This window comes from Aythya marila (assembly GCF_965140915.1).
Source record: "Aythya marila genome assembly, chromosome: 2".
Lineage (NCBI taxonomy): Eukaryota > Metazoa > Chordata > Aves > Anseriformes > Anatidae > Aythya > Aythya marila.
Genome location: NC_139043.1, coordinates 15,713,844 through 15,737,295, shown reverse-complemented (window position 1 = coordinate 15,737,295; position 23,452 = coordinate 15,713,844). Strand labels below are relative to the sequence as shown.

The window sequence follows — 23,452 nt, the reverse complement described above, 5'->3', positions numbered from 1 at the left end:
GTAGGCTTCTTATTTCTCAGAGAAAAGACACATTGCTCAGAGTGCTTAGTCATTTTTTGTAACGTTAACAAAATCCGTATTACTAATATTAATATCCAGCAGAAAGAAAAATCCTGGGTCAGGTATGCTGGGAATAGCTTCATCAATTTAAGCAAGGGAAATATGATATATTTTCTGCTCTTCTCCAAACCTCCAGGGTGTATCAATACCTAAAATAAATTGTAACCCAGAAGAGATATAACACGTTCAGAAATGTGCCAGTAAGGAAAGGGGATACATTTAGTTTTAAGCTGAAGATGGTTTTCTTGAACCTGTAGCAAAACCGCCCTGGATAAAGCAAGAAGTTTTCACTGGATCTGGTTATGCTTCTGCCTTCAGACACTGCCACAGATCACAGAGCTCAGGAGAGTCAGGCTTCTCTGGTTTCAGACAAATTGCACCCCTTCGCCCTGTCACACCAACCCCACTGTGGATCCTGTCCCATTCACCCAGACATTTAACCCAAAAAAGTTAGCAAGAGGATGGCACACCAAACCAGACAGGAAAACAAACCCAATAATACTACACTTGGGAGCTAGTAGGTAGATTTTTCAGAGCAGTGCAGCTCATCAAGGGGCAAACCCACTTTCAGGTTCGGAGATGATGAAAGGGGTAAAACCATATCTGTATTAGACAACTTTCTGCACAGAACGTAAATCACCCATTCCAGTACCCTGTAATGTGCCAGGCAACTGGCAGCGCTTGTACTGAAGTTACTCTTCATTAACTAGGAATTATCACTTCACAGCCAGCAGAAACAGAGTTGGGTAAGACAACTCTCAGGTGCAATTTACAAAAAAAAACACACAAAAAAAAAAAAAAAAAAAAAAAACATGAAGTCTTAGAAGTTAGATGGCAAAACCCCACGTTTCACGCGGAGCAGTTTTACTGAGACCCGCAGCTATTTCCCCCTCGCTGGCTGTCACAGCTGCAGCACAGGAAACTTCAGGTCCCTGGTCTTCCTTGAGAAGTTACAAAATGCAACTTGTTTCATCATTTGCTCATTTGTAATACAAAATAGAGGTCTTGCAAACAAAGCAAACTAGGGCTTAGGGCTTTTCGACTGCATTGCAATCGAAACAAATATTTATTTTTTTTCCAGAAGCATTTGGTTTTATTTTTTTTCCAGTTCCAATCAAATTGTAATGTAACCATTACGATAAAAAGTCTGTGAATTGTATACTAAAGCAATCAAGAAGGAACCACAAAATGGCATCACAGTGCCTACTGTCTATAGTATCTTATCTAACAGAACTGGTGAAGGGACAAGGCAGTGCCACAGTCTAGAAGTTCACTTTTTTAAAAGCTTTATACCAAAATACTCAGAGTAATAATGAATGGGCAGCTCAGCAGTGGACTGTGCCCATTCCCACAGACTCAGCACATCCATCCATGCCCAAAAAGCAAAACTTATCTGAGTATTTCCCCTCCTCCAGCAATCTTCCTCAATCAGAACAGTTCTTCATTTTACACAGAAAATTATTGCTTAATGTTGACTGGTATGCGTTACAGAAGATTTGCCAGCACAGATTCTAATAGTCCCTTACGTTCTACATGAGCTATTGAGCAATTCAAATTAAAAAACTCTGAATTAAAAAAAAAAAAAAAAAAAGTGAAACAAACCTTGACATTCAGCTAATTTTTGTTATGACTGAAATGAAAAAGAAACAAAACAAGAAAGTATCCCCATTCCCAACGGCATGACTATCTTTGAATAGGCAACCAAATGGTCTGGTGGTCAAGCACCAGGAGAATTGAGAGACTACAGGCCCACCCTACAAAAAAGCTACTTGGTTTTAAAAAAGAAAAAAAAATAGATGTCTTGAGAGTAAGCATCTCATCAAGTTTTCAGTGATCAAATTAAAATACTTATTTTCTGACTCCTTCAATCTTCTATAACAAAAACCAGCCCCACTGCAGTATTTCCAGCTGTATGCTAGGGTGTGATTTATCAAAGGAAGGTTAAAGAGCACAATATCAACCAAGTTTCCCATAACATAGTTCATTGTATTTTTTTTTTAAGCACACCTTTTTAAGGGTATATGGCAGTGAAAACAGACTGGACATAATTAACATGGTCAAATATATTTTATGTTTCACTCTGTGTGTACAATGTTAGTGACAGATCAGGGTACGAGGTTATTACAAGTATCACTGAGATGCTACCTTTGAGTTGTTTGGTAATTCAAAAAAGAAAAGAAAAAAATAGCCCACTATTTAAAATTTTGACATCCTCAATTGAAGTTTTTCATTTAAAGGCTGGGAACTGTCTGTTCATCAAAAAATGCTGCATTTGCAACAGCAGGAAACTGTTAGGTAACGGTACACAGAAGTAAAAATGATGTTTAAAATCTCATTCCATCTTTCTGCATTGCTTTCTTTCCTTCATACAAGTATCAGCAACTAATCACAGTCGGAGGTTTAACAGAAATCCTCTGGTCAGCAGGTCCTTCTCAAACAAAGCTTTCATACAATGAAAGATCCCTTAAGAAGATCAGTACCAAAGGGCTACAGCCTGCCAGAAATAGCAAAGAAAAGAAAAAAAGCATTTCGATATTTCCAGTAAAGGCTCTATCTCCAAAGTCCTGATGTCACACTAGGATCAATCCCAATAGGGTCGGTTACGGCTGCACCTACCAGGAGGGTGGCATCTCGTCTGCCCATCCCTGGATTCAGATTGTAAAAGTCTATTTCAAAGTTTGGCTCCAGAAGTGAGATAGGGCACTGAAGGAGTCAGTGCAGCTGTAAGCAAACCAGATCTCACAGTACAAATCGGATGCTTCGTTCTTCACCACATTTCTGACCACAACGCAGAGAACTCGTGCAGTCTATCCAGTGCAGAGTTGGCAAGCAGGGGGGTGGGAGGACACCCTTCCAGTTTCTGCCAAGTTACTAAAAGAAGCAAAATAAACTAGCAATTAAATTGGCTTTCTGCCACGTAACAAGTTCAGTGTTGGCGACTAAAACCAAGAATTGTCCCAGCCTGTAGATGTCAGAGATCCGTTCTGATTTATCGGTAAAAGGGAGACATGACTAAATTGCCACACAAAAAAAAAAGTTACTGCTCTAAAGCAAGAAGCAGAGAATAGGCAAAAGAAAAAGACAAATCAAGACATTTAGCACTAGTCCCCTCTGAAACACACTGCTGATGGTGCAAGTGAGGCCACTGCACACCAGTTTACAAAGCATTTCCTAAAATATGAGGTGGGGAGGCAATTAAACCAGAAAACACAGAATTTTGGACTGAAGTAAAATTTGCAAGATCTTCTGACAAAACTGATAGTGCTTTAAAATGAACTAATTATACAGATGTTTTTGTTGGCAGGAGTCTCTTTTATGTAATACATTATAAATTAAAATCATCTAGAAATCTTTTAAATACTAAAACTTTCCTTAAGAAAAGGCACAAGTAAGTTAGCAGCGTTTTGTACAACAGGAGTACAAATGCATTAAGCGAGGGAGTTCAGAAAATGACGTCTGATGTCATTAAGCAGAATGTTATGCTACTTAAAATTACTAAAACATTCCAGACGTTTTTTGACTATACTGTGCAATAAAGCAAACCCATTAGCAATGCATTATAGCTGAGATGGCAGGAATTTGCTAATAGTTTCATGCTGATTAAGCAACACACAACGAGCGGGTGCCCGAGCGCGAGCGCCAAGAGCAAACAGCAGCCTCCCCCAGGCAGCTGAATTACAACCCTGTGCTCAGCAGTCAGCGGATCAGCGAGCCACGAGCCTCTGCAGAACATTCCCATTGAAACTGCAAGTATTAGAAAGTATCATGGCACTATCTGCCAAGCTATTGGAAAAAAAATGCTTTTAAGGACTTGTATGCATTAAAATCTCTGTGCTGAGGTATATAGCAGAGCTCGATGCGTAAAGGTTTTCTTGAGAGCTGATGAAAAGCAGCTGCTCAGCTGTGAAAACCAGGTTCAATGAAAGCTGAACTTTCTAGGAGTCTCCAAGAAAAATAGGTAATAGAGTAAAGGGCGTGTTATTTCTCTGTTATAAACATGCACCTTTGGAAGGTCGTTGCATTTGTTTGATGATACAGCTAAAGCCGAGTACCACAAGTGAAATTTAAAGTATTACCACTTCTGGAAAGATGGCAGTTTGCCATGAATTAAGGCAGACAGAAAAACAAGTTTTTAAAAAGGATTGAAAGTTACCGCATAGAAGTTTTGACAGGAATACTTCTCCATTGACTTCAGTGATGTTTTCTAGAGATACTTTCAGTATTACCACTGAGCTTCTCTAAAACAGTGAAAAAAAAGCGCCCACGATGCCTGCTGTTGCAAGGCTCAGGTCCCACCACAGTCTGCAGAAGTGCCAGTGCCTCCTGCCCAGCCAGCTGCCCAGAAACTGTCCTGGAGCAGCGCTGTCATTAAATGAAGCTCCGTTTGCTGTCCAGTCACATCTAGTACAAGAGCTACGTTAAGCATAGGTGGCATACCAGGAAACTTTAAATACCTTTTAATACATGCTTAAGAGCAGCGTTGCTCCCAAGTATTTTGTCTTCACAAGAGCTGCAGTTGAGTATCTAGGGGGTTACCTGGATCTTCTCAGCACTTAATGACATCTAATCACCGAGATCTAACTGCAGGCATCAGGATTAATAATTATGTTTTTTAGAACGCCATTAAAATCGAGGGATTAGAGGATGGGCAATCAGTCTGGCACAGCAATCATAACCCAACCTACTACAAAGCCATTCAGATGGACCTGCAGTACCACAAACCTTGCAGCCATCACTTGTCCTACAGAGAAATGCAGGAGAAGAGCTGCAGGAAGATTTTAAACCACTAATCTCTGCTATGAACACCAGTGCATACTTCACACTGTAGCATATAAAGCCACGTAAGAGCAGAAGCTAACATTTTATGCTGCCTTTAACCACGGCAGCAGCATAGAGCTTTTGGCCACACAGGCACCCCGTAACAAAACGGGTCTAGTAGCAGCAATATTAAAAAAAAATATGAATTAAAAAAAGACATGTCACACCCACATTTTTGTCACTGCAAGGAAACATACCTTTACTGAGATGCTTAACGTAAGCTGGTATGAAAAGAGTTCCCTACTTGAAAACAATCTGGGACACGAAGCTGTTTAATAGGTTTGGGGTTGCCTGTTTCCACAGCCTTTTCTCCACATAAACCTTCTGCCAAGCACACAGATGATACAGAAGTAGTTTTCACACACACTTCATTTTTCGCATATTTAAACATTTTAACTAACATTTAATTTTTCATTTCATTTTGAATATGTATTTTAAAACAAGACACTACGCTTCCCCTTAATTATTTAGTGCACTATTAAAACAGATTTTACATTTCTGTATTTTAAAATCCAAATTGATTTTTACCTAGCAGGTTTCAACCAACAGTGAACAGGTTGGACTTTGTCTTTAAACACCACTTGCCTTATACCAGTTCCCTTCCCGAATCCGCATTCATATGCAATATTCTCTCACATTTTTATTGCCAACACTGCATATAATTAGTGGGTTCCATGACAGACAGCACGATTTTGTAGAAGGTGCAAGACAGTCACGGTACAACAACCAAGATCAGAGATTGCAATTTAACTTTCAAAGGAATTTAGTATTTCAAGATACTGCATTTGTCATCCTTACTGTTTTGGAGTCCTTTAGAACAGGGCATTTATCAGACTTCATCAATAAAACTTTAAAGCAAAAAGCAAAAAATGGCAAAAATCAAGTTTGGCATTAAAACACATTTTAGATGAGTTTTCTCTAGAAAGCCTCCCTGACCAGGAAAAATACTTCTGATTTTGATGCTTGTGGAAATGAAGTTCCCAATAAACCATGAAAATCCCACATACATTAGCACTGATCAGAAAGAAGGAGAGAAAGAAGAATATGAATGGATATGAATTGAAGGATGAAGAATTAAGGCAAAGTGTCACAAGTCCTTCTAAATTCAGAAGACATTGCCTACACAACATATTTTCTCCAACACAAAACTGAAACTCTGAAGTTTTGTTAGGGTTGTTTGACCCCCACAAAACTCATTTATTCTAGAGGAATGAGAAAAAGAATATCTACTGTTACACCAGGCATATTTTTTTCCTCATCATGATGTAGGAAAGCAAGTCTATTGCCTATGTATTGTCTGGCAAGATTTTACATCAAGATTTCAGCTTCAAATTCTGTCCTAAAAGATGTAATAGGATGAACAGCAACAACAACAAAAAAATATTCATTGTCAGCACACTTATACAGTATTTAAAAATTTGAGCAAAGAATACTTCCTTTAATTGCTGTTTAAAGTTATACAGAAAAGCCTATAAGAAATTGTGCCATGTTGCTTCTAATTTCTTTTTTAAATTCTCCATTTTCAATGGTGCTAGAATAGACTACAGTACCTCTGATTTTAATGTTCTGATTCCATTTTGCAACAGAGTACAAAGCAGGATGAATATTTTTAGAAACAGATCAATATTTTTAGAATTACATCCAAAACACAGCATGTAACTTCAACAAGTTAGAGATTTCTAAGATCACTTTTCAGTTTTCTGTTGTTTTGTTTGTTTTTTAATGCTAACAACAAGTACATAATTGTACTGTTAAAAACTACATTGAAATCCCAACGAACACAGCAGCAGACTGTACATAATGCTGACAGTAGAGCTAAGCGAAGTAAAAATTTTCATGGGAATCTCAACCAGGTTGCAGCTTTTTCCCCCCTTGCAACAACTAAAAATATACATATTTGTCCTGTGACTGTACTTTTTACTGTTTCTCTCTACTTGCAGACAGTTTATTGGCACTTGGGTTGAGGGCAGAAAGCATTTAACAGCCACGCATTTCTGTACTCTTTCTTCCCCTTTATTTTCCTTACACTAGCAAGAATTTCTTTCATTTTTAAGAACAGTTATTTCTGCAATTCAGTATCCAGAGCAAAGAAGTATACTTTCTGTCATTCCCTTTTGCGTTTCAACATTAGAACAGAATTTAAACCAAGTCTGAAGCTACCACAATGTTTCAATGAAATTAGATACTAAACCAGATTTTTTTTTCCCCCAATGACAGCTGCAAACATACAAAGAATATATAGTATTTGTGGAATTTTAGTAACTTTTCAACAGCTCTGAGGCTGCACTCAACCCAAATCCAACCAAGGGCAATAGGGAAGCCTGGCCCTCAGTGCAAAAATCAGAGTCTACAACATAATATATGGTGAGGTAAAGCAGCAAGCACTCTGGACAGACAGACAGTAAGGAGGCACAGCAAAAAGATGAAATGAGAGGAGGATAAGCAATTACAATTTCTGAGTCCAGCTGTGGACAGAGTCTTTAAATTCAGCCCTTCAAGCTACAGCAATTGCTCTGTCTTCCTTCTAGCTGACCTCCGCATTTGCCTTTATCAACTGGTTGCATTGAGAATAAACACCAAAAAGATGCTTTGCAGTTTTCAGCAAATGCTCAGTAGGTGAAAAAGGTGGGTAAGTTTCTAACCAAAAGGAAGACTTACCAACCACTAACTGTTCCCACAGACTGGTGAGTACAAGACTTGCACTCCAGAATTTGGAGCTTTATCCTTACATGCCGCAGTAATGTAACTGGATCCTGCTAAGCACAGCTATGACTAGTCAGGACTAAAGAGAAAGTTTATGAAAGTGTAAAAACCAACATGATCTATCCTTTCTACCCACCAGCTATGACTACATAGATAACAAGTATACACATAGCTCAAGATGTGAAGTATTGCATCACTTTCTCCTGCTAGGAAATTCAAGATGCGTCACAAAGAAGCACACAATTAGCAACGTACAGCCTAGCTTAGTATACAGTGCTGGGGAAATAAAATTGGAAATATCTTATGGCTATTGATTCTGTTTGTTGCAGGAAGCAACCGCATTATGAGAAGGCAAGGGAAGAGCCACAAAACAGACAGTGCAAGTAGCCACAGGGAGGTTTAACTGAGGAGTTAACAGAAGGGTTAACTGAAGAGTCGCAAATAAAAAGGAAAAAAAGTCTTCCCTCTGAAATCAATTGCAAAGAAATAAATTGTCAGTGCAACATCATCTTTCCTCATAATGTTCTCTTTATTTGTTTTAACAAACAGCATGCCACAGAGTTGCAGCTGCTGGATAGCACTGTCTGACATCCTTCATAAATGTTACATGAAGTTTCGTCAGACCCTAAGTTTGGACAGTCTGCAGCGACTTTAGAGCTTTACAAAGCAAGAAACAACATATTCACAAAGCACATGGGAGTAGTTTTTTTTCCTCACTGTCCATAAAAAGATAAATTTGAGCACAAGAAGGTACCAAGTTTTGTTCAGTCAGTGGTTACAATAGCAGTTTGTGAACTAGAACAGAAGGAACGGGATAAAATACAGTTTTTACACACACAGTTAATTGAAAACAAAGTTTCTATCTTGGTAGGTCACAACCCACATCCTGCTGTGGGAACAAGTACTCTAACACTTGGGGAGAGAAGGAACAGACAGGTCTCTTCTAGGAAGAAGGGCATGGAAGAATACCAAGAAAAAAGTCCCTTCCAAGTTGTATTTCCCCCCAGTACATGTCCTCCCTTCTCAGAGGTGACAAACGAAGTACATAATCCCTCCAGTCAACGAAGATGAGAGGGGAGGAAGCAAGTCAGACCAGAGGCCGCAGCCGGGAGCTGTGAGGGCAGCAGTGGATGACTGAGGAGCACCCGCCCCATGAGGGGCTGCCCGCCATGACAGGGCGGGAAGGAGAGCGCCCAGTGACAGCCATGGCAGGCCTCAGGGAGATCCATCCTGGGCTGCCTCGCCTCAGGGCTAACACCACAGCCACAGGGCCCGGCCATGACAAGTGGGCCGGGGAAGGAGGCAGCAAAGCCTCCTCCAGCTTTATCTGCATGGGTGTGAGCACAGGAATGAGGGAGTCACACCAGTTATATGCAATGCAGTGCAGAATTCGTGTGGCACAAGTGATTCTGAACAACATCATGGCAACCTGTCAAGAAAATAGATTTGTATACAACACTGTTGTATATACTGAACAAGTTCAGAAAGATTTTGGGGAGTAGTATTTTTGGTTTTTATCAGGCAGTATGTTGCTAGAGTATTCCTTTACATAGTACCTTCGTTGCAGATATCTCAGCCCATAACCTGTACTAAAAAGGCAAGTGTGTCCTTCAGTCCATCAGGCTTCAAAGTCTGCTCTAGACTATTTATAGCTATTCAAGCTGTAATAAAGGGATACACACAGCCTTTGGTATTGCTGCACCGCTATTCACATTCTCCATCACAGCTCTCCTCCAGCCAGCACCGTTCCATCTCTGCTCCACCAGCAATAAATATTTACAGAGCCACACGGTGACTAGAGCAGCAAAGTTATTCAGCTGAATGATAATCCACGAAAGCAGGAGAAAGATGACATCTGCTCGTGCTAGCCACAGCCAGAAAACCTGTGTAACACTCTGCTCCTCAGCAGTGCCTTTCAACAGAACACGGGGACGCTGCTTAGTTTAACTGGATGATCTGAAGATCATCCAGAAGCCCCAGGCAAACCATTTAAAAAGGGAACAATTAAAACTATTAATTAAATTCAAAAGTCTAATGTAATTTCGGATTAAAGAGGGGTGCCAGTAAATTCTAATCAGGAACTCTGCTTACAAACAGAAGTTGAAGCCAGATAATACAACATCAAAAACCAACATAAGCAATAAGCTCAACCCTTCAGCTTTAAGGTTTCATTTACAAAACTTTTATCTGAGGGAGAACTACAATTCACTGAAACAGAGACTCAGAATACCCACGCCCATCTCCAGAACATCTTTGTACACAAGTTCTCAACCTTCAAGAATTTACAACAGAAAAGACAGGCAGAAAAATAAAAGGTTGGAAAAAAAAAAAAGACTACTTTACTTCTCAACAATCTCTCAGCCATTTCAGCAGCAATAATTACAATACGTATTCTCTATATAACGCTAAGTGTGCACCCAGAGTTAAAAGGCTTTGCAAAGATTTCACATGGGAACTATTCCATGCCTCTGCTCGTACCTTTCACCTTTCTGTATGCTGTTTTCAGCACTCTCTCATTTTCCATTAGAGAGATTTTCAATGAGAACGATGACTGCAAAAGTAGTTAAGATACTGAAATACCATGGAATTAGTTACAAACTGCTGCATTTTTTACTGTTTTCTACAACTGACATTATCCACACTTATTTGATCACTTCTTTGTATTAATCTAACTCTTCCATAAAGTGGTGCACTGAACAGTTACCGTCTTTCCCAAGAACTAGCACAGAAGCCACACTAAGACTAAATTTAAAGTTATAAATGTAATCTAACACTACATTGTCCAATCACTCACCATCACAAAAGTCTTTATAATCTTCTTCTGAATAGTAAGAACTGATGATGAAGAGTTTCATTGTTTAAAAGTATTGTGCTTTAGTATTAGAACAAAATCCATGTAAGGACAAAACCCACTTCTATCACTTTTAAATCAAACACCTCTGCAAGGACACAGAAATATCAGCTGTTTGGGTACTGGATGTGCACAGACTTTACTTTCCTTTTTTAAGCACAAATGTCTACTATTCCAGAGAGCTGCCCATCTGACAAAAAAAAAAAAAAAAAAAGCGTTCTGCATTTTATTCTATCCAGTCATACGTTCCCTACTGTTTTGTCACACTGCTGTGAAACAAGCGAGACTTTCTTTAGAATTCTACAAAAGAACAGCACATTTATTTAACATACAAGCACTGGAACATTAAACAACTGTCTAGAAAGCAACTAGGTAAATATATACAGAATGCAATTGTTTATTCTCAGAGTTACGCAATGTGCAAGAACAAGATTGGATCAAATATTCTCAAGTAGGGTTTTTGTTTATTACAAAGCAATTTGAGTTTGTTCTGCATCTGGAAGTTCCCAACTCAAAAACCGACAGAAGCACTGCCAATGGAGAACAAGCAAGTCTCCAGTATCGCCTGCTGCTTTAAGTTTATGCAGCAGCCAGACAAAACATCAGTTCATTTTCCTGGTGCTGCTTTTCTGTGTAAGCGCTTACCGGCTGCGGAGATTCTGCCATTGTCAGAGCTGAAGGTGGTATTTTGTACTGCTTAAAAGAAAAGGCAGGTGGGAAAACAGGCACCAGAACTCATACTGCACACTAGGAACGGCACTTTTCTAGATGAAAACCAAGACTCATTTCCATATTATGATTGTTATTCCTCAAGCACCACAGCTTGGGCTTCATTTGAGCTAGTAAGTAGCCCCACCAGAACACAGGCATAGAGAGGTTTATGCGTGTAAGTTGATGCCTTGCAAGTTCCACTTTAGCATGCTCTGCACTAAATTAATGTAAACCAGGGCACAAAGTCAGAAGACTACGTTGGTACTTGCAGAAATCCAGCCATGCTGTAGATCTTGTTTAAATTATGAAAGCACAAAAGCAAAACCACATATTCCAAGCAGCTTGGTACCTTACCCAGCCGAGCATTCATACACCAGTATTTGAACAAGCCAGTCAGCTAAACCCAGCTCATCTCCCAGGTTATGCTTTCTTCCACAGCTGCCTTATATGGATTAAAAAAAAAAAAAAAAAAAAAAAAAAAAAAAAAAAAGGCCAGTCTGATTTGCAGCAGGGAAGCTCAGAGGAACACAAGGGCTATAGGCAGTGTTAGTGGGACATGGTATCTTCTCACTGTCAGACACCCAAATCCAGAACTGCTCATTGAGACAGAGAGAGACAACTATCTGCTAGCTGACTTAATATTTTTAATATGCAACAGCTATTAACAGAGCTGCTCAAAAAAAAGGCCCTTAGAAATTCAAGCTATCCAGACCTACTAGCATAGGATAGAAAGAAAAAAAAAAGTAACCCTTAAAGGATCTGAACAGACAATGTTCGTGTTCAGGGTAATTGATACAACTTTCTAACCAGCCTGAAATGTTTTCCTAAATTCTAACAGCAGTTATTGGGATTACATAAAAAGAATTGTTTTAGTGCTTTACAAAATACCACAGATTATAACTTCTAATGACAAGGAACTAAAAGCTTTATTCTTCACCTCATTATAATGGCTATATTTCAGCATATTCTTAGTTAATGAAGTAAAAAAAAGTTATTATGCAAAATAAATCTGAGGGTCACAAAAACAGTAACAAACATTTATTTAGAATTTTACTGTTTGACCCAGGTAGTCTAATGCAGAAGATTTACCACCAACTTTTCAACTGGGTGGCAAAATAGACAAAAATACTAAGACCTCCAGATGACACACACACACACTATCTACCGAAACATACAGACACAAAAAATTGTTGTCTCCATTTAAAAAGTTACTGCAATTCCCACAGAAATCTCTACAGTAAAACAGAAGGATCTCTTTGCGAGATCTTTACTACTCAGAATTAATCAAAGCAAAACAGTCATCCTAGTGATAATCCCCTTTAGCACTTGACAGTTTATGCAATAGTCAATTACTAAAGAGGATGAAAGACAGACCAATCTTTGCAAATGGGTCAGTGTCTATATTTATAATGATTAAAAACAGCCTGCGACTAAAAGTAACTTTTAATGAGCATAAGAAGTAACACTAAGTCAGAGCAAGTATTTTACTCATACACGTACATAATCACATATATAATCCATGGTTCTTATGACACAGGAGGAAGTTACACTCATGCTCATCACAAAAATTACTGCAGGTAGGTTATACATTAGCGTTGCTGAAAGCAGATTAATTTCTGTCTGCAGCTATTTTACTCCAAAGTACCACCTTTATATAAAAGATAACACCTAATCATCCTTGGCACGATCTCAGAACTCAACCAACTCTTCCCTCTCTGCACACCCTCCCTCAAAACCTGTGAGTAGATTTTACTTGCAAACACTGACCCAAAGTCTTCTAAACCACTTTCACGTTTTTTCCACTTTTGCTTCAACTCTCCCTTCCTAAGAAATCAGGTGTGCCTAAACACGTGGGTTTTGGGTTTCCCCCACACACCTACACAACAATTATTCTGGCTCTACTACACATCACTAACCTTTCAGCTGCTCTTCTCAAGTATTGTGCCTCCTCTGCTACAAATTTCTCCTCTCAGTTTCCTTCCTTCCCACTGCTAGCATCTCGATTGATTATTTTCTGTGCTTTTCATAGGACCAGCACATCATACCTGACACCACTGTCCTAAAATTCTGTTGAAAACATTCATGGATTCTCAGATGTAAGCACAATCAGCGTGCCAGTGATCCCATCTGTGCAATCCTGATTCACCTCATTCAATACCAGTTCTACTGGCAGGTACTATCTCCACCAGATTTAAATCTGGTTAAATTGGAACATTTCCTCTCAAGCCCTGCTTTCTCTAATTACCTCCAGCCTTCCTACAGTTCAGGTCCAGAAGCAAACATCTGATCCTTAGCACACCTTATGCATCTGAGTTACACCCAGCACTTGGAATTTCTTTATACAAAGAGCCAGAAGTATTCATTACCCTTTCCTTTTTTCCTCTCCCTCTTGATCAGATCATTTTGCCCTCATCTTTATTAACTAATTCTTCTGCTCACATTGTCACCTCCCTAACCTCCATTTCATACTACATCTCAGAAAGTCCTTTCTTTACGCAGTACATCGGAGACTGGATCTTCCAACATTGCCGCAGCCAACAACTGTATGAGCTGGAGGCTGTTCAGCCACAGAAGCTGTACTTCTTTACTGGAAAGAAGTAGGATAATCTTCAGAAAATAGCGTACCCACCTCATCATACAAGCACTCCTCTGCATCTTGTGCATTCATACTCAGGATACTGAAAAAACACTGCAGGTTGGGAAAGGGACAAAAAAAATTACCATCACCTCAAACAAACCCATTCCTCATTTCCGTGGCTGGCTAGAAACCATGCCACTGGGCTGGGTAAGTTCAAAGGTTCCTTCTCCAAACCAGCTTGACCACAGAAGTACACCCCTTGACTCTCAGGCTACCTCCGTACCAGCTCTGCTGACATCAGTGATAACTCCCCTTCCAGCCAGACTCTTAAATCATGAGTCTAGGAAGAAATAAAAAGTCACCCACACAGAGATCCTATCAAGGCCAGTCTAGTCTCTAACCTTACAAATTTAAGAGAAAACACCTGCAGCTTGAAGCTCATCGCAATACAGACAGCATAAAATTGAATTCCACAGCAGGCAGAGCGAAGGAAGAGCCACAGCCGGACTGTCTTGGGAAGTGAAATCCTGTTTGTGTGCGAAAGCAGGGAACTTGATGTTCTCACTACAGACTAAAAAGCAGTAAAAACAGCTTTCTAAGCCATTAATTTCGGCACAGCTGATTTGTACTAAACAATGCTCATTATTGAAAGAATTATAAAAAAAAAAATGGGTCTGTTCCAGAGAAGGCTGGCACTCAGAGAATCTAGACGGAGCTGCAGTGACATCAGTTCTACTACTGCTTTAATCCCTGTGGCTACGAAATGTCAAATATTTTTATTGTATTGAAGGAACCCATGATTCCACATGAGATGAAATTCCTTCACAGTTTTAAAATAAGACAACTGCGAGGCATACTGAGCACCCGCTCTCGATGTCCGAGGCTGTGATTAGGACAAGTTCCACAGCAGCACATGTCAAACACCACCATGATTTTCCCTCCAGCTGAAACATCACATTTTTAAGACACAGAATATTAAGCACTGTCAAACCTTCCATTTTCTGACCTTCCTTCCAACCCCATGAAGGCTACACACACGTGCATACTTGTTCCACCGAAGTTCACACTTCTAGTGGTAAGGCAGTGGGGTGTGGGATGGAGGAGAAAGGTGAAGAGATTGTGTCACTCTATCAGTACCACAAAGTTGCACAAAAACCAAACAGCAGGCCTGCATGTTAATTACTGCGTGGCAGAAGACACCCATGTAACATCAATTTCATCTACTTTAACCAGAAAAGGCAATGCTTATTCAACACAGTAGAGGAAACTGTCTTGAGACACAACATAAACATTACCGTGATAAACTATTTAGAGTAAGATATCTTTTCAAACCATCCCTTAGTATTTTGTCATTTATTCAGCAACCAATTAACCCAACAGCAGATGAGCCACTGCACGTTTCTAAAGTAAATGTCTAACAGTTATCTTATCCTTAGTTCTAAGCAGCTGGTATCAGCTACCATGAGCTAGGACATTGGTTTTCTTCACTTTGTTCATAACAACCTTTACATTAATGAAGTACAAAATGAAACTAAAACTAAAAGCATGAAGAAATAAAAATCAGTAATCCCATTTGTTCCATATTATCCACATTAAAAAAAAAGTGAAAGGAAAATTGTTAGAAAAGGTAACAGATACCAGAGGTATAAAATCACCTAGCTAGAGAAACTTGGACTTTCAAGAAAGAGGTCAAGAATAGAGTGTGATATTTAAGAATTCCTGATTCTAGGTACTCCAATAAATATCAATATATTACATAATAATATATATTAAGAGTTCATGACTACGTAAATCACCCAATCTATCTTGTATCTTTAAGACCTTTCTATACTCACTCATTAACTAAGCAGCTTTGTACGAATTGTGTCTTATTAGCAAACCAGTGCTGATACACAACTCTCCAAAGTAATATTTTCAGTTTTGAAGTTAGTATCAGCTTTCATCTGAATACCACCCTTAACTGAGACCTGAATCTGGCAAGTGAGTGGCTGACAAATGGGATTTATTATAGTGGTTGGTTTGTGTACAGGCAACAATAAAGCATAAGGAAGTTTAAGAGCAGGGAGTTTTTTAATCTGAGAATTTTAAATTGTTTTAAAATCTCTGTATATTGGGGATTAAAATCTCTGCATTATGCAAATATATAGATATGCACATGTACACACACATCAATACTTCAAGAACAAATCTGGAATTACAACAGACCAATTAGCTTGGTTACCCATACCAGAAGTATGACCCAATTATCTAAATCAGTGTTAATTTTTTTTTTTTGGGGGGGGGGAGGGGGGGGAGGGCAAGGAGGTGTTAAAAAAAGGAAAAAGTAGAAGAAATGACTTCCATTTTACTAAAGAAAACGGAAATCAATGCTCAGTTTTAGCCTGAAGTGGGAGTACATCATTCCTGAGCTTCTTCCATACTAATTAACAAAACTCACATGTTTTGAGTTTTAATTCAGTGTAAAGTTGTGGGAAGCAGAATTGGCAAGGCTGACTCATTACAAGTCTACAAATAAAATAATCAAGCCAGAAATTAAACTCCATACAAATCTAAGTGTACCATTTTTAAGCTATTAAACCCTCTAGTACGTCAATTCACAGCTCTTTCACTATCTACACACAGATTTAGAAAAAGCTGACGATAACTAGCACTATTATCTTCCTCTGCTTTCACAAGTCCAAGCGAGTTACTGCAACAGGCTCGCTTCCTCTGGAAGAGAATAACCCAAATTAAGAGTCATCTCAAAACAAACTTAAAGAAGAGCTGTTTCTGTAACATTCGATTGTGTGAATTGTAAATGGCATTAATCCCCAAACCAAAGTACTTCTGCAAGTAATAGAACCACGTACGCCAACTGTTCAGACTTCAACAGCTAGTTCATGCTGAGACAGGACACTTTGACATAATCTCAAATTATTACTGAAAAATAAAAAATCAAAACAGTAACGAACCTTATGGTAACAAGGAAAAATGAAGAAGGAAAAAAACCACACATCTACAGAAACCTTTTTTAAGCTTACCTGCACTTGTTCTGTGGAGCTACTACTGAGTTCATCTCCAGATTCTGAATCTTGATGAATTTTTTCTGAGCCTTCTCCTGCTGAATCACAAGATTGTTCATGCAAAAAGCTGGTCTTCTCTATTTCCAAGAACTCTGGGCACGGGAAATGACCCATGGAGATGGTTCTATACTGATTGGAAATCTTGGGAGATTGCAAGTCGTTGTTAAGTTTTCCATTGTTTTGAGTAAGGTCCAGACTCAAACCAAGCGTTTGACCAGGGCTATTGTTTGGTCCCAGATTTTGATTGGCATCTCGAACTAAGCAAGACACTTGAACTGGAGAAGATTTTCCAAAACTAGAAAGCTCTGGTGACTTATTCACATTTTCTGTCGACCTCTGTAATCCATGCGTCAACTTTAAAGCATTATTTGACAGCATTCCTGCTTGCTTAACAGGTGGCATCAGTGCTTTTCGTGGTATTTCCTTCACATACTGTGCTGGCACATAAAAAGGTTTGGAATTTTCATCCCTTTTGACTTGCCACCAGTCATCATTAGTTTTCTTCACTAAGATGTACTTCTCTCCTTGCTTAATCACAATTTTCTTGTCCTTGGCCTCGTACTCGTAGTCATACTCCACTTCAATGTACAATTGTCCTGGAAGGATCTTCCCACCCTTATCAGCCATCTCTCTTTGAAAAGATTTCACCTTTTCCGGCAAACAGTAAGCGACATTCTGCTTCAGAAGTGTTATTTTCCTGTTAATAATCAGAGCTGCAAGGAAAAAAAAAAAAGAAAGTTATATCTACATAATGAAGTAATTGTCCAAGAGCATTTTAGAAGAAAATAATTTCAAAAATAACCCTCCATATTCAATTTATGTCAACTCAGACAGAGAAATTGATGAAAAAAAAGCAAGATTTTTCAGGTATCTTTCACAGCAATAAAACACCACTGATTTAACCCCCATATTCACACAAGCCTCTTGCTACCAAGTTACACGTTAACCCTGTTGCTTTTATCACTAAACAAGGTTAACCAACACTGGGGGGACTAGTCTGAGTCTCTCTTGCTACCATACAGGCTTAATTTCATATGAAAGTGCATCACTATACTGGATTTAATATATTTAAAAGAAAAAGATTGTGATTTGCTTATTTTGAGCTGTCCTTCAGTTCACAAGTCCCCTCAGAGTGCTCAGAATTCCTTACAAAATCCCTTAATTCTTCCCCCAGTGCTACACGCCAGCCACCAAGTTCAGCATGGGCTGGCAATCCCTGCCCCACGTGTTGCACGCTGTATACAGGCTCTGCTGACCTCCACCTCAGTGCCAAAACTGATCCCCAAGGAGCTCTGCAACCTCTGCCACCTGAGGATGCAGGTCATTGCCTCTACATCTAGCCAGTTTTCAAAAATGCTGATTTACTTGTATAAATTGCTGGTATAACTGCAACATACCATTTTAATGTTAAAACAGTTTCAGATTAAAAGAAATATTGAAAGTTTTAAAGATACTCTGGTTTTAGTGGTTTAAATTCCACATATTTGCTTTGCTCTTAAAAAAAAGCTTTTAGTTTTAATTACTTTTATAGCTTTTAGTTTTAATTTACTTCACAGAAAACCTGATATAACCAGGAGTGATGTGTGCTAAAACAAAGACCAAAAACAATAATGAAAAAGGATTATGAAGCAAAACCAAAAATAAATAATAAAAGGATACTATGTGAAAATTTTGAAAAGGACTTCTTAGCATCCTTTAGTCTAGACAATGAAAACTGTACCATATCCATGGGCTACATTTTTTCCCTCTAGTTAATCATGTTAACATTGAGGTCATGATTCATGAGTTGGCAAACATCAATCTTAGCAACTTTCACTGCGTTGTGCTCATTTTAAGACACAGTCTCCTAATCTTGGGGAAAAAAAAAAAAGAAGCATAGCAGTAAATGGGGAAGACCTCTAACATTCAAATAGAGTTTAGGAGAATTCAATAAAATGCTGCCATTTTAACCCCAAAGATTAACAAATAAGTCTCCAAAAGTCCCGCATGTTTCGTGAATGAGAATAACAATTCCGAAACTCGCTGCTCTGCAAGTTGAGACTTCATGATGAGATTTGGAGTGTTTACCCTGAAACACAGCGGAACTAATGCAATTCCATGCAGGCCCACAGATGCAGGCTGTAAGAGGGACTAAGTGCACAAACAACAAAAGGGACTTCTGGGGAGAGTTGAAGCAGAAACCCCTAGCAGTTCCTCAATTTTTCTTTCACCATTTCTGCTATTTGAGCCGATCCTCGACTACGTTGTGCTTCCCACTTCACTCAATAGAGACAACCCTAAAAAGCTCAAGTACGAAGCTTAGAAAGAACAATCTGTGTTTCAACCATGTCTTCCCTTCTCCCACAGTCCATCATCAACACCCAGGACGCACTTCCTACGGGTAGCTTTAAAGCCACAATTGCTTACCGGCCTCCAAATGGAGTCACAAGATCAGGCTTGCAATTTTATTGCAGGACTTGGCAGAAAGAAAGATGGTACCACATTCAAACAGAGCTGACGAGAGGGACACACAGCAGTAGAAAAGAATGCTCGGATTGTCTGGGGTTTTGTGTGCGCGTTTTGTTTTTTTCCTTTTACTCTCTCCCCCATAAAACAGCACACTGACATTTGCAGCACCCCGGTCTATTTACAGGCTGGGTACAGAACAGCCTACCTGCTGCTCAACATAAATCGGTATTTTTAAGTGCACTTCTGCAGTTGTTTAGCAACTCCAGCAGCAGGTAAACATACCCACTCGCTTCGTAGCTTTGGAAACTCTCGCATAAAAACATTATTTTCCTCCTCGTTACTAAATCTGACTCCTCCCAACACTTCTTCAGCATTGCTACCAATCCCTGTCACAGCTTCAAGGTCATATACTAGAAAAATAGAAGCGATTCCTAGTTACAGTCTACCATTAAGTTATGCTGCCTTGGATATTAAAATGTAAGAAGACAACCCACTCACACTGGTTTTACTTCTCCCAAAAGCTCGTGGTTTCCCACAGGGCTCCCAAACGTTTAAAAGCTTAGAATTTTCATTCTCTTGCCTGCTTCATATAACTATTTAGTGAGAATGCATGCTTACTGTTTATTTTTTTTTCAAGATAGATAGGCTCAATATAAGTTGTATTTTTACACTTCAAAAAAGTTAACAGAATTTTAAGAAATAGGAGTTAAATAAAAAATGCAAGAGCTACAAAAATAGCCCTACTCAATTCTGAAGTCAGTTCTGTAACCCCATGCCTTTTCCAAAAAGAAAAAAAAAAAAAGGCAGAGTTTTTTGTTCTTTCAGCTGAGCTGCAAAATTATCAAGTCAATAGCAAGCATTTTGTAACACTGAACATAGGATGAAAAGAGACAGGCTGTATTCTGTGGCTGGCCAGCACACTGAAACAGATTTATAAATAGCTCACATCATCGGGATCAAGCGAGGCTCCACTTCTCCACCTCCCCTGAGAGAAACACCTATGGTATAGGTGGGAAATCCTTCTCACCGAGTTTAATTAATAAATATTGACTTAAGCCTCTAAGTCCGCAAACAACTAGCACTGCCTTGATTTCACGGATCCAAACGCAGGAAGTTTTACTTCATTTTTTTCACGCAGCTGTTGCACCACAGGAGACAGGACTGCCTGAACCCTGTGCATAGCCCCGGGGACAGCTTCTGGTGACATCCTCTGAGGACGCACCTGCCTGCCTGCCTCGTGTTACAGAGCCCTGGGAGCCTGGGCTGAGCCTCTACAGCAGAGGGCACGGAAGAATTCAGACCTGAGAGCACAGCAGTGACATCTGGAGCACGTGAGTTTGTTGCTACTGGGCAGCCACGGAAGCGATACGGCAGGTCAGGCCTCACAGCCCCTGAGCTGTTTGCTCGAGCGTTACCTGTAGGGCTGGATGACACCCACGTCGGTACAGAAGGCTGAGGAATCCTAATTAGAGAATGATAGGCATGAAAAAAGCCATCGACTGCCACAGAGGACATCTGTAAGCTTTAATACCTTAAATAAAGTCTTAATACCTGGTGAACAGATTAATAACAATGAATGCCCCCACCTGACAACAAAAACAAGAAAACTTTTCTCAGGAATGCCAAAGATCAGATTCAGGCCACATTTTCCATCTGGCAAGTGAAACCTGAATGCTACAGGTAACGAATTTAAGGTGGGCCACATCCCCACATAGAAATACACCCTGCCACTTAACTGAGCAGTTGGACTGCCACAAAGACCGAGCATGTTCATGATTACACCTGTGTCTATGTCCCCACATAGACAGGGCCAATGGTTATGAGTTCCCTCACTCAACACCATGCCATGGATCTCTTTGGGCTCCCATTCCTAATGTGAACTGTTCCCAGCTGTTTATCAGCAAAGACCAAGCAAGGTGAGTAACCCACTGTGTTTGCCGAGATCAGCTCTGCCCTGCCAGCACCCAGCCCTGACACCCCCAGCACAGGCACACAGCAGCTCTGCAGCCAGCCTCTGAGCCCAGCTGGAACTGGGGCATTTCTCACCAAACCAAGATCTTTTCTCACCAAACCCAAGCAGCTGCAATGGCAAATTGATCTCTGCTTGGAATGGTTTGTTCTAGGCATCTTGGCATTTGTTTAGGAGGCCTTTCCTAGGGCAACTGAAACCCTGCAGTTCATCTGCTTGAAACACTCACTCTTAACTGCAGAAAGATGTTCACTAAATTCATCCTGAAGCATGTGCAAATGGACCTGAAAGAAGCACAGCCCCAGCACACACAAACAGACAGATGCACACAGATACGACCGTGTACAACATGTGTAAGATTATGTTTATGTCATCCCTAACTTCAGCACTACCCCAGAACTCAAGACGAAAATTCAAATCAGAAGGTACACAATATAAGTTTCCTACCTCTCCCCAAGTTATTACACACAGAGGAATTTCTTCTGATCTTCGAAAGCCAAGTAATTACAGAAAAGCCTTTTTGGTATATCTCAAGTCCTTCTCTTCTATATTTGTCTTGGGGGAGACTTACCACAACTATGTAATCACTTACTTAATAATACAAACACAGCAAATTACTGAATACAAAACACTGAGGATATTAATTGATCTCCTTAAAATTCTTCCTGTGACCTTGTTCATGATGTCCTACAAAGTAGCAGCAGTTGACTCGCGCCATCTTTTTCCATTTTCAGCATCAAACTTCACCCACTACTGAAATGAACCCTTCTGGGGTGCTGCTGCAGAAATAAACCCAATTACTGAGGCTAAATTGAGATAAATTATTATTGGTTTGGGCCAGATGAGATAAACTGGCTGCGGTTCACTAGATTCTGTGCTTCTGCTTCTCCACTGGCAGCTTTCTCAGCACTTTTGGATGTATCACACGATGGTTTCTGGGCAGAACAACCCCACAGCAGCCCTGTCTGTCCCAATCTCTCCCCGCTGATGTTGCTTTTCTCCTGGGGACCCCTTCCAGCCACCTCCTCGGTGGACCTGGTGGGTCAGACGAGCAGCCAGCACCCAACCAGCGCCTGCAAAAACTACTGCCTGCAAAGCCTGCGCTTGCGGCCCGCTGAAATCGTATAAAAATAGATGCCAAATGCAAATGCGACCAACAAACACAGACAAAACATGCACAACGTGCAGGCTCCTGAAGACGAGCTCGCTCCTGCGCTGCCTCCTCGCAGGGCTACCTACCGCCAGGTTAGAAATCAAGCACAAGCGCAACGCGAAGCCGCTTCCCGGAGCTCGGACTTCCTTAAAAATTAAAAGGCTTAATAAGTAACCATTTAACAATCGCCTACTGACTCAGAGCCCTGCACAAGCCCTGGATCTCAGGCAGCTGCCCAGGGCCACTGCTGGGGCTCCTGCAGCACCCCCCGCCACCCCACCTGCCCTCACCGTGCGCCTCGCACCGGGCTCGCCCCCCGCCTCCAAAGGGCTCCAAAACCCTGCCGGGAGAGGGGCGAAAACCCCAAAAACCCCAAAACGGAGAGGGGGTGAGGAAGGGTAAAAAGGGGGTGGGGGGGGGAGCCGGGGAGAGGCAGCGCCGCGCTCCCTTTGTTTGCAGCCCGGCTGCGGCTGGCGCAGGTGAGGGGAGGCTGCGCCCGGCGGCTCGGTACCGCCCGGTAGGGCTCGGTACAGCCCGGTAGGGCTCGGTTCGGCTGAACACGGCTGTGTTCAGCCCGGCCCAGTTGGGCACGGCCCCGCAGCGCCCAGGTGCGCCTCCCCGCTGCCTCCCCGCTGCCTCCCCGCGGCCCGGAGCCGCCTCCCCGGGATGGCGGCGGAGCGGGGCGACGCCGTGCCCCGAGCCCTCCCGGTGGTGGCGGCGGCGGCACCTCCCCACCTTCCTCCACCACCTCCTCGTCGTCGTCGTCGTCCTCGCCCCGCAGCCCCTCACCTGCCTCAGGGTGGCGGCGGGCCCCGATCCGGCGGCTCCGCTCCGCTCCGTGCCCTCCCCTCCCGGCCCGACCCGGCCCGGCCCGCCCCGCTCCCCGCCCCGCTCCCGGTCCCGGCCCCGCCCCGCGTCACGTGCCGGGGGCGGGCGGGCCCCGGGACGCCGCTGGGGCCTGGCCCGGGGCAGCGCGGGAGGGAGCGGGAGGGGGGGGGGGGGGGCGCGGCCTGAGCATGGCGGCCGTGAGGAGAGGGAGGGGGGGAAGGGGGTGTTCGTCAGGGGGCACCTGTGGGAAAGATACGCGGTGTTTGGTGTG

The 23,452-nt window shown here is 41.4% G+C and overlaps 1 protein-coding gene across 8 annotated transcripts in view; it reads right to left on the bottom strand.

Annotated features, from left to right (window-relative positions):
* ARHGAP12 (Rho GTPase activating protein 12) overlaps window positions 1–23,185 on the bottom strand; it is a 77,980-nt gene extending 54,795 nt beyond the window's left edge. For 6 of the 8 annotated variants that reach the window (XR_014316945.1, XM_082753704.1, XM_082753707.1 and 3 more), the window contains exons 1-2: window positions 23,143–23,185; window positions 16,742–17,496 (exon numbers count right to left, since the gene is read on the bottom strand). Coding sequence is in view for 7 of the 8 variants with exons in the window: in XM_082753704.1 (XP_082609830.1) it covers window positions 16,742–17,410 (669 nt within the window). In the remaining variant the exon portion in view is untranslated. The other 2 variants (XM_082753705.1, XM_082753706.1) reach the window with 2 other exon arrangements.
* Between the last annotated feature and the right edge of the window lie 267 nt (window positions 23,186–23,452).